The following is a 15579-nucleotide window of genomic DNA, read 5'->3' as shown; positions in this document are numbered from 1 at the left end:
TTTATTTAATAATAAGAAGAATCGTGAATTGCAAAAACGCAAAAATTTTAAGGAGTAATACTTTTATCGTGGCTCGAATTTATCTAACATAGTTTTCCAAGAAAAAACAAATCCACAGGATTTTGACAGGAGGAATATCGCGCGGACCAAGACCTGTTCTCCGTGAATCTGGCTGGCCTTCAGATCAATACGTAGTTTAATAGGCCGAATTGATTGGAAATTTTTATCGAACGTCGAATTTTTATTCAACGTGATACAACGTTTCTCTTTTTTTTAATCGAAAGGAACTTGTTCCAGTTTTACTTCGCTCTTTTCCCTGACGTTTCCGGCCAAGAAATACATTACGAATTTAAGAAATTCTTCTCTCGAAAAAGAAAAAGGATAGGAAGATTAAATATTCAATTATCTCAAGCGAAATTTCATCTATCTCATCAATTACATTTTCGATAAGTATACTATCTCTTCTATATAAACAAAAATCATCAAATCCTTAAAATTATTATTCTTGGGCAGATATAAATTATTTATCTATCTGACAAAAGATGCAAAGACAAATATTGTACACGTACGATCGACTAACAGAGACTATAAAAATAATCGATAAAACGATCCTTTGCCTTGCGACGATTTATACATACATACATATATATATATATATATATATATATATGTCTGGTTTATCCTGGCTTTAATATCTCATCGGATCGTTATTGACACCCGACAACGTTTATCGACACGTGGTACACGAACGGTACACGGATCTTCTGACACGTTTAATTACAAGAGTGTAAGCGGTCGATCGGCCGTTGTAGTCTCTCAAGAGATGGAAAGAGAGAGACTCTCAATCGGGTCAATCGTGGGCGCACACCACGTTTCGTTTAATCGTCATTAATCAATTATTCCGCTTGCACAAGCCCACCGTTCAACGCTTTGATCGAATGCCACGTTAGGGATCGCGCAGGCCTCGATCGAAGAGAAGATAATAGAAACGAGTGGAATATCCGTAGAGAAAAAAGAGGAAGAAAAGAATCGCGCGAATCTAAGGTATATTTTTTTCTCCCTCTGCTTTTGTTTGATTCCGCTCTCTTTTCTTTTTTCTACTCTATAAAAGCTTCTTTCAATCATTTATTCTTAGTTTAGAATATAAATTATCTTCAATTAATTGGAATCGAGTACGGAGTTTTGATTATTGTTACTTAAAATAATCACGAAATTTCTGCTTCTTTCGGATCTAATTCGTCTTAGAAAAAAAGAAGCGAGTCTTTTTTTCTGCTTCTCTTTTCTTTTTTCTCTGGAAAAGGAAATACGAGCTCCAAATGATGAAAGCTTTTTCCAATTATTTATTCTTAGTTCAAAAAAGAAACTATACTCTTATCTTCAATTAATTGGAATCAAATATGGAGTTTGATTATTCGTTACTTAAAATAATCACGAAATTTCTGCTTCTTTCGGATCTAATTCAGAAAAAAAAGAAACGAGTCTTTTTTTTCGCTTCTCTTTGATTCCCCATTCTTTTTTTTTTCTATTCTATAAAAGCTTCTTTCAATTATTTATTCTTAGTTCAGACTATAAATTATCTTCAATTAATTGGAATCGAGTCTGATTATTCGTTCACTTCAAGATAATCACGAAATTTCTGTTTTTTTCGTCGCAGAAAAAAAAGAAGCGAGTCTTTGAATCGAGAGAGAGAGAGAGAGAGAAATCCTTGGAGACGGAGGCACGCGTTTCCAGGCATCGAAATCACCGGATTTTGCAATTTCGCGCTTAATATTAATGTATTCGGAGGCGCGCTCGAGACGACAAATTACCGCGCCTCGTCACTGGTCCCTTTTAATGCTTTGCTGCTTAAACGCAGCTCTCGCGGCCCCCAGCCTCCTTTTATTATGATGTATCGCGCTCTGCATATTAACTCGGCCGACTAAACAAAGATAAGGAATCTCCCTCCATCATTCCGTCTTCAATTTTCCACGCCCGGTTCGCGATCCTTGCTCTTCTCCGGAAAAACAAAAGTGTTGCGTGGGAGAATCACCATGAGTTTGAGTTTGAGAAAACGTACATTGAGCTCGAACGAAGAGAAACGAGGAAAAGGAAAAGATTGATCTTTAATCGAGATATTTAATTTCGAGCAAACTGGAGGAAAGGAAAATTGAAAATTTCTTAAAAAAATTCTAATCTCCTTCCCTTAATTTCTAAAATTAATTTTCATATACATTTCGAAAATTGGAGTTGGATAAATAATCCTCTTAAAAATCCTTTTTTTAATCTCGATTCTCTTTCCGGAAAAGAGTGATTACAGTCATGAATCGGTTCCTTTTTCTCGCGTTCGAAATTCCTGATCCCTTTTTTCCCTCTCCTTCTTCCTCCTCTTATCCTTCTCGTTTCTTTTTTTCCTTTTTTTTGTTTTTTATGATGCTCGAGGCTGATTGGAGTGTGAATTTAATTGCAAGAGCGTGCGGTCGGGACAGTGAAAGGTGGAGGACCGAGGTTGGTCGCGACGCGGAGGACGCTTCCGGTTCGGGTGGATGGGTTTTAAACCAGCTCGAACAGCTTGATTCATAAGTAAGAGGGATAAATTTCGCGTAAACCGGTACGTGGAGAGATCAAATATTAACGATTCTAAAGAATGGATCTTTGATCACTCGTCGTCAAATGGATCAAATTTATCATTATTCCTGACATCGCTACATCATCTTAGAGAATCAAAATATATTAAATCGTAAATAATTAGCCTAAATCTGAACGAGCATTAAAAATCTACAACAAATTATCTACATAAAATAAACGAAGAGAATTAATTTCATACGAATAATTGCGATGGCCGAATTTTCGAATCGCCCTATAATTACCCAAATACCCGTCGATACGTAATAAAATTACGCGTGATCGGCTAACGAACACGTTGCTTTTATGCAACGAATAGGCCGTGCATCGAGAGTCGCACACATCGATTCCATACAAAGTATATCCTGCACAGGATGCAAAGACCTGCTCTCTCCGGCTCGCAAGTTTAAGGCCGGTAGCCCACCCAGAAGCCGCCATTGTATCCTCGTTACCCATCGAACGCATAAAACATATACACATATATATATGTATAAAATTGGAAAAGGGAATACGATGAAAATTCCACGCTGTCTTGCTTCTCCTTTTAATCGAGGTAAAGGAAACTCATCAAGTTTAATATCTTGGAATAATTTTAATTGTTCTTCTCCTTTTTTTGTTACTATTGGAAAGAAAAATGTTTCGTAGACTTGGAATGAAAAATTGGAAAATTTTCCAACTAATTCTGAACGCTAAAAGAAGAAGAGATCGGATTTAAAAAAGAAAGATAGGAATTTATAAGAGACAATTTTTATTAATCGACAAATAATGTTGAACGAGAATATGAATATACGATTAATTTTAATATCCAATGTTTCCAAGCGTCGAGCCAATACAAATCTAATTTGTCAACATAAACGTGGCCACGTTACGTCATATATAAATCTTTTCGGGCTTGTCCATCTGGATCTATTTAAAGAGACAACGTTATATATCACGTTCCAGTTGGCGAAACAAAATGGCAAACTCTCGACATGGCTGACTCATCTCGCGTTTGCAATTAATTTAACCATCGAGAGAGAGAAAAAAAAGAAAAAGAAAGGAGGCAAGAAAAATTTTTGATTCGCTCGATACGAGTCTGTTACGAATTATTGTATCGATATACATAAACACATCCGACGAATGAAATGTATCAGAATCGAAACACATTTCTTCCCTGTCCTCCTCTCAAGACGAGACGAGAAATATTACAAGAGATGTTTCAAAATATTTGATCGAATCGTTGATCGTTGAAAATTTCGTTATCAAGCGGATATCGAGTTTCGGATACATTTCGGACCAAGTGGGTTGGAAGAATCGTCGTACGGTTTCCAGCCGTGTTGTGCGATCGATATTTGCGAATCGGGCGTCGAGGGTGGCGAAAGCGAGGCTGTAATTCGAGTAGAGAAAGTGAAACAGTGTTTTTAAGAGAAACGAACTGGTCCGTGGCATTAAGAGGGTAACAATTTCGAAATTGAATAACTTTCGATAACTTTTGATCCAAGTTGCGAAACACGTGCCGATTGTTACGATAGATTTTTCTCTCTCTTAAAGTAAAATTATTATCGTTATTGTTATTGCATCGTTGATACGTGATTAAAAATCGTCTCAACTTTCTCGAAATTATATTACACGAAATTGCTAAAAATTATATTTTATGAGCTTTATGGGAAATTGCGCAACAATTAATTCGCTTGATCGCATCGCAATTTTCTCAAAGTTAAGTTCAATTTATTCGACAATTTTTTAACGTTTTCGAGTAATTTTTGGATATTATTCGTGCAGATCCTACTAAAAAAAAAATATATTGTGTGTGTTTCAAGTTCGATAGAAATCTGATCTCTCCTTTTTCTCTGTAATTAACATATCAAGAAATTCTGGAAAGATCGGCCGAATTAACAATCCTTAAAGATCTCTCTCAAGTGATCAACTCATTGCAAACCACTTCCCACGCAAATTTCCCATTCTTAAATCAAAAAAAACAAGAAACGAAAGTGAAAAGACACGCAAATCCCCACAGAAATCCAAAACTATTCTCTTTCTTCGATCTTATTATTACAAATCTTATTATTTTTTTCTCCTTCTTAGCTTAAAATTAATTCATCAACTCCTTCCATTTCTTTTATGAAAAAATATATATGAAAATATGAAAATATCTATAATGAAAAAATCCAGAAACGAAGCGAAAGATAATGGAGACGAAGGAAGAGTATTTTTCGACTAATTTTTTCTCTTTCTTAACGAAATTAACTCATCGTAACTCCTTCCATTTCTTTCCAAAATGAAAAAGATCCAGAAACGAAGCGAAAGATAATGGAAACGAAGGAAGAGTATTTTTCGACTAATTTTTTCTCTTTCTTAACGAAATTAACTCATCATAACTTCTTCCATTTCTTTCCAAAATGAAAAAGATCCAGAAACGAAGCGAAAGATAATGGAGACGAAGGAAGAGTATTTTTCGACTAATTTTTTCTCTTTCTTAACGAAATTAACTCATCGTAACTCCTTCCATTTCTTTCCAAAATGAAAAAATCCAGAAACGAAGCGAAAGATAATGGAGACGAAGGAAGAATATTTTTCGACTAATTTTTTCTCTTTCTTAACGAAATTAATTCATCGTAACTCCTTCCATTTCTTTCCAAAATGAAAAAGATCCAGAAACGAAGCGAAAGATAATGGAGAGACGAAGGAAGAGTATTTTTCGAGTTCGAAAAGAAAAAAGTTTTGGAAAAATGGGGGGATCGAAAGGAAAAGCGGGAAGAGAAGAGAGATCCGGCGGCGGGGCCGGGTTGGATCAGCTGTACTCCGTTTGAAAGGTCGATGAGTTGTTTGAGCGGCGGTGGATTTCGAGGTCGTTGCCAGCGGTGTGCGTTCGAAAAGGCGAAAAGATATCGCGAGTGGGCAGTGGAGAGGGACGGTGAACGGCGAGGGGGATTTAGCCGGGATAAAGGGAGAGGCGAGGAGGAGGAGGAGGGGGGAGGATGGAGGAGAGAAAAACGGCGTTCTTGCCAACAGAGTTCTCGGTAACCCTGAAGTCAGTCTTTGTGCCATCGGATAGCCACGTCCCCGTCGAGGTGCACGCGCCTGCAGGAATGCAAATCGCGAATGCACCGGGCGTACCAAAGCCGATTCTCCTCTTTTCTCTCCCTCTCCCTCTCCTCTTGCCGCGTCGACGGATCCGTGCGTATCGACTCGATTCGAAAATGATGGACGGGTTCGACGGGGAGGAGGAATTCCTCCGTTACTTTCGTGCTTGGATTTTGGAAAGAGTGCATCTCTGATGTTGTATAATCACATTGCTGGTGATTTAATTTTTGTTATTTTTTTGGAATTTAAATTGGAGGAGAGAATCGATTTTTGGGATATATTTAGTTATAGCTTTCGAAAGTATTCGAATGAAAGGGGAATTGAGTTTTTGATATTGTGTAGTAATTTGATTAAGGATAGATATAAAATAAAAAAGAATTGAGTCGTGGAAAGGAATCTTAAGTATTGAAATAATTTTATATTAAAGGATCGATCCAAATGTTCTTCTTAAGGATCTCAAGGGGGATTTAATTTAAAAGAAAAGAAAAAAAAGAAAAAAGGAAAAAGTAATAATACTTTTCATATTTCCATTCAGTTTCGTTATTTAACTTCACTATGAAATTAATTGTATTTGCTCATTCAAACAAACACAATTAACACATAGCGAAGCGTCTTTATATTTCTTCATAAACATGCAAATTGCAAATGCAATGAAAATACGATAAAATAGATGGTCGTTCGATTTTTCTCTTTTTCCCTTTGCAATCTTGGCTGTTGCAAATCAAGCAATTTACACAATACGAATAATTCAAATGGCTGTCCATATCCTTTATGGGCAATAACGTTCGAAACGATTTCGAAAGACTTTAAGAGCTTCGGGAGATCATGATGATTACGAGGAAAAAATTCCAAGATGGATAATAAAATCGATTCGAAATGATTGGTGGCACGTGTCTGAATTTTTATTTTTTTTTTCTTTTTTTTTTTTTTTCCTCGTGCGACGCTTATTATTCGCTTGGTTGATGGATATTGCATTACCCTGTTGTGAAAAACAATAGATAGAAGTTGCTATTGTGGAGAATATTTAATGGCTCATTCATGGTCGCACGTGACTCGTAAAGAAATTTTTTCAAATATATGTGTTTTGACATTGTAACATTAATATACAATGAAATAGAAAGTATCAAACAAATGGTGAATCGATAAATTTAAATTTTTTTTCCCCCTCCCCGTATTTCCACGTGAATGAAGGAACGATGCAAGCCTTGAATTCTTGTTTTCTCAACTTTTTCCAAAAAAAAAAAATAAGGAGACCTCGAAGATTCGATCCGACTCGAATTTCCCTTTTTCGGTATATAATCGACCTTGGTTGATCTTTTATAGAAAAATACTAGACGAGTAACAATGCGTTTTTATTCGAAATACCTCGAATGCCTTCGACTATAACATAGAAAAATGAACGTTTCATGAAAAAGAACAAGGGAAAAAAACTGTATAAAATTACAGCGAATGACCCTTCTAAGAGAACGAGAATTTAATCGAAGAAGGGAAAAAAGAAACGAGTGTGTTTCGTTGGGGATACCGTGTCGAAAGGAAACTGTCATTAAATTCAATAGACCAACGATTTAATCGCCAACTTGGACATGATAAATTCCATTTAGAAAAATCTGGGTTAAGAACGTTTAATTCTTTGGAAATCGAGTAATTTGTAAGGTAATGGGTTGCCATCAACGTTGACGCCAGTCAAAGTGTTAATGCTTAATGATCATCTCGAAGACTGTTTAAGGAATTTTATCTTGTTGGATGTATACAGCGAGGGGATACGCGCTTTTAAATTATTTACGATTAATTTTATATTTATTGTTATACACCGAAATGATAATTGTAAGGCAGGGTAATAGATTTTAGATTTTTATTTACCGTTTTTAAATTTTATTCATATTTATTATTTTTGTAAATTGGAATTTTTTTTTTTTTTTTGAAAAGTTTGCAAATAATTATCGCGGAATTTCTCGTCGAAAGATGGAAGTGGAATTATGAGGAAGTTCAAGAAAAGGCGTTGCCCTCCTGTGAACGTTCGATTTGTTGATTCATTGATTAAACAAACTTCCGAAGAACCTCTTGGAATTTATTTATTCGCCATCAAGTTGGGATCAAACATACGTAAACGATTATGAAAAGAGATGCTAAGTCGTATCGATCAGATGCAAAGATTGCGTTATTTTTTTTTTAATATTTTCCACTCTCTTGGATTATTGGAAATTTTGTAAATTCTCGAATTTTTTTCGAATCAAGAATTTAGCTTCCAACGGATCTCTCTTTTTCTCATTTTTCAATTACGTTTGCTGAAATAGTTATATCATTTAAGAAATTATTAAATTATTATTAAATGTATCATTTTGCGATGTTATTCGTCTCTTTTATTCTCTTTGCAATTTTAATCGTGAAAGAATCGAAGATCGAAATTATTGGGTACTAATAATAGGCGAACAAGTAGCGCAAGTTGAGGTTTTGATAGTGATTTCAGGTTGAAGAAATCCGCTTGTAAGCCGGCAATATTTACGTAATCCGTGCATAGAAATAGAATTATTTATCAACCGCGTAAAATTAGAATGAAACTTTTTATCTCTAAAATTACTTTTCGAATCTTAAGTCGAATCTTAAATAAATTTCTTTGCCTTAAAACGAAAATAAATCGCGAAAATATAATAATTTGTAAAAGAAACTCTCTTTCGTAGAGAAGAGAAAAATTAAATTTTCCAACAAATTTTGGAGACAAAGGAGACGAAGAAGAGGATCCTTTCTCTGGATCCCCCGCCTCCATTTTTCCCTCGTCTCTTCCGTTCTCTTCTGCACAAGAAAAAAACAAACGAAAACCAAAAAAAAAAGGATGACACAAAATATCGATGCGTGCGCGGCGCGCAACGATCGGAAGAAAGAGGGAAGGAAACGATCGAGAGGAGAGGAAGAAAGAAAGAAAGAAAGAAAAAAAGAAGAAGAAGGAACAATGAGACGTGTTTCCAGCTGGCCAATAAATTTCCTCTCTCCTCCATCCTTCCAACTCTTCTCTCCTCGCGTATACGCGCAACTATGCTTCTGAATGAAACGAAGAACATTCCCAAAGGTGAACTTCTTTCCTTCTTCCCCCTCTTCCTCCCTCCTCCTCCTCCTCCTCCTCCCCCTCCTCCTCCTCCTCCTCCCCCCACAGTGGTTTACACGCGAGCAGAATGACCGTTTACGGTTGTTCGTAATCGAAACGACAGCCGCGACAGCTGAAAGCCCACGTTGTCTTTCGTTGTTCGAATAGAGAAACTCGATTCCCTCTGTGTGTAACTAAGTACTTTAACTTACTTACAAGCAGAAGTCTATCCGCACGCCTCGCTCATATTTTCCTCCCTTTGTCCGTGATGTTCATGCGGTTGGTTTTCTATTAAGTGTGGAAAAGAATTCTATACACCTAGTTTTATGGACTTATACATTGCCTTTTGTCAGGGAAATGTGTATCTTCATTTTCTTTAGAAATTGAGAATGACCGCGGCTCGGTCGGGTAGTTTTAGGGTAGTGCGGCTGCGGGAGGGGGGAAGAGGGAGGAGGAGGAGGGGGAGGCGTGGATGGGATGGAAAGTTTCCTGGGCGAGCGAGGTGGCGAGGGGAAGGTGTGTGCGAGCCTTTTGTGAAGCGAGGTGAATTTTTGAAGCGTGACAAATCTCTTTACGAGGTATAGCCGCTGTTGACAATGAGACGCTTACGTATATTTGTATATTGATTGAGTTTCTTTTCCCAGGCTTATTACAGAGGCTCTCTCTCTCTCTTTCTCTTTCTATTCTCTTTATGAATTTTTTATTACGACTTTCGTCCGTCTCTCTTTTTTTTTTCTGTTTTTTTTTCCCCTTCCTTCTTTTCTCTCTCTCTCTCTCTCTCTCTCCTCCCCTGAAAAGACGTTGAATCGTTAATTGATCGTTTCAAATGTGTTGTGTTGTGTCTTTTAACTTGAGTATCTTTTAACTTCCCTCCGGTTATTAAATATTATAAATCTTTTGTAATTGGTAGTACTAGCATTATAGCTACCACAACTATTACTATTATTATTACTACTATTACCATCCGTGTCTCGTTATCGTGTTACTTTTCCTCTCGAAAAGAAAGATGGGAGGACAAGAGAAGAGAGAAATCATCCTTTCCGTTTCAAAATACCATTATCGAATTAGCATTATCCCCATCTTCAAATTGAAACTTGTCGCAGGGAAGAAAATTGCAGGGAAAAAAACTTGAGATTGCAATTAACATCATCGTGAATCATGATGAAAAGGGAGGAAATCGAAGCTCTTTCCAGGATAAAAAAAAAAAAGCCACGGATTGATTAAATAATTGAGAAACAAAAGTTGGCTTCAAAATAAACAACAAGGTAAATTTTAAAACGATTAATAGATTAACGAGGAAACGAGGATTATCAATTTTCCAAGAAGCCATCTTTACATCCTTGCATCTTTACTCCCGCCTCTGCTGAACCTGTTGATCCCGTGTAAACACGCAATAATTCCTCGTCTCGGCAATCTCCGCTCGTTTCAAAGTGATCTGCATATCAGCTGGCTGAACGCTGGCTTCGAAACGCTGAAATTACAAGCGGAAGTGCGTTAAGAGGCGTTGATAATCGACATGCTGCCGTTAATCGGCCATCACCGTACGAATCATAGTCGTTATTCATCGCCACTCGGCGAGCAACCGAGATTCCTGTAATTAGGAGCAATAATTAATTAGGTCGACTTTCTCCCTGGCTTCTCGTTCGACCGGTCGGGTTTTCTTCCTTCTTTTTTTTTTTTCCTCTCCATGGATGAATGATAATTATAAGCTTCTTAATTAGATTCGATCGATCAGGAACGCGCGTGCTTTTTCTATGGGATCGTTTCTTCTTCTCGATCTCGTAACATGATCGATTGGTACGCTTTGCAATTTCGATTATTTCTTTTCGATTCGAGAATAAAGGATTATAATAGAGCGAGGTTGTCAATCAGTGAGTTAATCTCGTTCATTTGTGGTTTCATTAAGCGTTTCTTAAATAATTAACTCTTTTTATTTAAAATATTTTATAGGTTATATTTGATTAGGAAGTTGGTGTTGTTTTATTTTTAGGTTAGGAATTGGAGAATGACGTTTCAGGAAGCAGGTATTTTAAAGAATGTCCCAAAATTAAGAGAGTTTTTAAAATATTATTTTTAAAATATTGTTCAATAACGGAGACACGTTGTTGTATCGTATAACGCTTCATTTTTACTAACCGTAAACTCTCAGCTGTCAAACTGTTCTTTTTTCAGGGTTGCTAACAACTTAATGCAAAAATGGCGGCAAATTTAAATCTTGCGTTAATTTTGGGACATTCTTTATTTTTGTATAAAGTTGCAAACGTGTAGGGAAGCGTTTCTTAAATAATTAACTTTTTATTTAAAATATTTTATAGGTTATATTTGGTTAGAGAAGTTGGTGTTGTTTTATTTTTAGGTTAGCAATTGGAGAATGATGTTTCAGGGAGCAGGTATTTTAAAGGGTATCCCAAAATTAAGAGAGTTTTTAAAATATTATTTTTAAAATATTCAACGCTCCATTTTTATTAACCGTAAACTTTCAGCTGTTAAACTGTTCTTTTTTCAGGATTGCTAACAACTTAATGCAAAAATGGCGGCAAATTCAAATTAATTTTGGGACACCTTTTATTTTTGTACAAAATTGCAAACGTATGGGGGAACGTTTCTTAAATAATTAACTTTTTATTTAAAATATTTTATAGGTTATATTTGATTAGGAAGTTGGTGTTGTTTTATTTTTAGGTTAGCAATTGGAGAATGACAGGGAATTTCAGGGAGTAGGTATATTATATTTTCGTACAAACTTGCAAACGTGTGGGAGAAAAAAAAGAAGTTATTAATCCACAGAGATTTCGAACGAAATAATACATTTATCGTTGGAGAAGGAGATCAGAGGATTCTTCGTTGCAATCTAAGCATTTTGTACTCACGTGCACCTTTGTTTTCGTGGCCGAATCGAGGTTAATGCAATTGGGCAAAATTCCAAGAACACGACTTAAAGCAAGCAAAATTAGCTTTATTAAAGCCAATTTTTCTTTTTCTTTTCGGAACGAATATATTATGAAACAACGTTGTTATGAAAATACGTATAGAATTTCAAACAATCTTCCTCCATCAAATTCCACCTTCCTCCGAGACTGAAAATTAAAAAAAATCCTCTTCCAATTCTCTCTTCTCATCCCCTCCCCACGAAACCAAAACGAACCGTAATCCCTTCTTAAGGAACAAGATAATAAAAAAGAAGAAGAAGAAGAAGAAGAAAAAGAAATAATTATGCAATCGGATTGAAATTACTCGTTGGAATAACTTGTAACAGAATAACGTTGGACAGGCTCGCTTTTAATCGATTATTTTCACCTGATCCGCTCGAGTTCGTCCGCGGGTCCGCGGCTTTGCCCTCGCACACGTGGAATTTACGTGGGTGGCATACACTTAGCGGGGGCGTCCCGTGTAGCCGGTGTGTTTTCACATTCAAATCGAGGAAGTTATGTCAGGGCACCGCTGCATGTATAAATAAATCGGCCGAGCCGATCCGCGAGATACGTCTCGCTATCATCTTGGGACGATAGACTTATAATTCTTCTACGAATTTGAAGTATTTTCTTTCTTTTTATATATTCCTTTGGAAGTATAAGTATTTTTCGAGAGAGAGAGAAAGCGAGAGTAATATGGAATATTTTTTCAGTAGTTAAAATATTTGTTTGTCCGATGATAATGGATTGTTTAATAATCGAAATCGAAAGCGAAAGAATTATGCATAAGCGATATATATTGTTAATTGTAGTTAATTTTAAATTTTATTACGATAAGTGAAAGTTTGATAACAATTAACTATGGACTATGATGATGGAGTGAAAGTCAAGTAAAACTTTCGTGGCGATCGAGACGCGCGTTTGTACACTGACTGAATTAATATGATATAACAATTTTAGTAATTTTTTAATAAATAATAATTAATTATTCCCGATGCTCGGATCGGTTGAAAGGGAAAGATGAGTAATTTGCGAAAAAGAGGGAAAGGAAAAAATGACTCGAAACTCGTGTGTACTTATTTATATATGTAGAGAGAGAAAAAGAAGAGGAAAAAAAAGTGACAATTTTAAGATAAAGTGAAAATGTAATAAAGTTTAAGACAGAAGAGGAAACTTTCTTCGGTTAAACGTTTTATGGGATGAACACGTTCGGTAATAAAGTAGCTTTACAACGTTGTATATTTTACGAGCATCAAATGGGGAAAAAGTGACAACGCTCGGCCAGAAATTAACATTCTTGGAAACGGATGAGCGAATTTCCTCGTTTCCGAAAATTTATTGCAAACTTAGAATCCCATTTAATTTTTAACTACAATTTATACTCTTGTTCCTCTCCTTTCAAAAATTTAATTCGATCAATCTTGGAAAAAGAATCGAACGAGATCTCTAAAAAAAAACATCCTTAAATTAAAAGATCATAAACAGTGTATAATTAAGTCGCAAGTTGTTTCCCACAAAAGATCGCCTTATCCAAACACACCGTCCTCTCTTTTTCTTTTTATAAAATAAGAAATCTTCGATCCACTCTTCGAATTCAATTACATCCCCCTTTCACCTCGACATATATATATACTATATACTATATACATATACTATGACTCGACTGATTTTTAACAAAATTACCGTGTAAACTGCAACACAAGAGGAATAATCGTCGTGTTTACATCGATTCATCTTTCGTTTAAGAAGGAGGGAAAAAAAGGAGAGAGAGGGGGGAATAAAAATGGTTCACTTTCACCGTGGTAAACGCGATTAATGGCTTTAGAGATTATGTGGACAATCGATCGAAATTTCACGGCTCGATGACGTGGAAAAAAGAAAGAAAGAACGAGCTTGAGAGAGAGAGAGAGAGAAAAGGGTTAGCGCAAGTAGGTAGCTGGTTTCATTGAGGGGATAAAAGGCCCAATCATGGTGCGGAATGACTCACCGAATTTTTGGCATGTCTTTTTTCTCCTTCTTCTTCTTCTTCTTCTTCTTTTCTGCCGCAGACGGGACACGTGAGAACGTCGACGGGAAGCTACATAATTAAACCGGCCAAGCCCTGGCGGGAGAGCGACGAGCAGGATTCTCTAGAATTTTCGTTGGAGCACGCCGTCCAAAGGATAAAACCCTACACCGTGGTGGATGCCACGAAGGACGACGACGATGATCGGGTCGGGGCGCATAATTGCGGCGTGATCGGTGAGTTTGTTATTCAAACATTCGAATTATTAAAAATAATCATCTCTGAAGTCCATTGCTTCTTTTACAAAATTTATCGTACAAATTAATACACCGATCCTTCAAATTATAATTGAAACAGATCCACGAATTACGTGTTATCCACCTCTTATCAGTTCAGTAGCTTCGATATTCCAATTTATATTCGAAATTACGATAAACCATTATATATATTTTACATTACACAACATTATATACATTATACATTATATACATTATATACATTACATATTGCACATTATTACATTTTATATATTACATACATTATATATTACACAACATTATATACATTATACATTATATACATTATATACATTATACAACATTATATATTATATACTATATATACATTATAAATTATATACATTATATACATTATACAACATTATATATACATTATAAATTATATACATTATATACATTATACATTATACATTATATACATTATATATTATACATTATTACATTTTATATATTACATACATTATATATTACACAACATTATATACATTATACATTATATACATTATATACATTATATATATTATACAACATTATATACATTATACATTATATACATTACACAACATTATATACATTATATACATTATATACATTACACAAAATTATATACATTATACATTATATACATTATACAAGCAATTTAAATACAAAAAACAATTATCCACAGTCCATACAATAGGCGAAAATCTCGTGACGAGAGAGTGGTACGAGAAGACCACCATCGCCTCGTGCCTCGATCGGGTTAACCGAGTGTACATACGAGGTTGTATGTACGTGGTCCCGCGCCGAAAACGTATTAATAATGCATGGGGTTTGTGGAGGGACTCGCATTAGGAGGATGCACACACGTGTTGTGCAAGGCACGCGTGTATGTGTGTGTCTACTTACCTTTAGAGACGTCCAGGTGACTTCGATACGTATCGTTTTATTCATGACCATTCCTGCTCCCTTCCCGTTTTAAAAAACCGGCGTGTCACGTGTGTGTCGCACGGCGAAAGTTCATTCGAGCGTAAGCGAATAAATAAATGGGCAGCAGGCGGCCGAGGGAGGGACGGACCAACTCTTCCCTTCCCTCCCCTTTTCGGGCCGCGACCGGTTTTTCTCGACAGCTCGATTAACATTCCGTTGTGTTTCATTGTCCACGGAGGAGGCGCGGATTAATTGTTTCGTCAGAGTTTCACGAGATCTGGCAGGATTGTTGTATTCCATTGTTACGTTTATTTTAATGAATTTGTTTCTCTTCCTTTAAGAGATTAGTTTCTCTCAATTTTCGGGATTTTTGAAATTGGTTCATTCGCAACTTCGATTGTAAATTTTCGTAATAATTTTTAGGAAAATTGACGGTGAAGAATGAATTTAGAGAAGATTTAATTTAATTGAATTAGATTATTAATAACGATTATAACGCGTGGAGCAAACACGTGATAGTTCAGAATTTCGCCCGCTTTTATCCCGATGCGTATGATCGATGCGATGCTACAGTGATTTATGGACAATAGCTCGGCTCATTAATAAAAGCGCGTGGAAAAGTATATACGTTAAATTACCAAGCACCGAGGGTAATTAATTTCGGTTAAACCAAGAGCTTTTATGCACCGATCTGTAGAGAAACTTTCAACG

The 15579-nt window shown here is 35.9% G+C and overlaps 1 protein-coding gene across 5 annotated transcripts in view; it reads left to right on the top strand.

Moving 5' to 3' along the window:
- LOC412091 (A disintegrin and metalloproteinase with thrombospondin motifs 9) overlaps positions 1 to 15579 on the top strand; it is a 120657-nt gene that overhangs the window by 68727 nt on the left and 36351 nt on the right. For all 5 annotated transcript variants that reach the window (XM_016913999.2, XM_016913998.2, XM_016913996.2 and 2 more), the window contains exon 6: positions 13704 to 13896. In XM_016913999.2, coding sequence (XP_016769488.2) covers positions 13704 to 13896 — 193 coding nt within the window. The remainder of the gene's footprint in view (positions 1 to 13703; positions 13897 to 15579) is intronic.

This window comes from Apis mellifera, linkage group LG9, assembly GCF_003254395.2.
Source record: "Apis mellifera strain DH4 linkage group LG9, Amel_HAv3.1, whole genome shotgun sequence".
In the NCBI taxonomy this organism is placed as follows: domain Eukaryota; kingdom Metazoa; phylum Arthropoda; class Insecta; order Hymenoptera; family Apidae; genus Apis; species Apis mellifera.
This window is presented reverse-complemented; position numbering and strand designations above follow the sequence as displayed.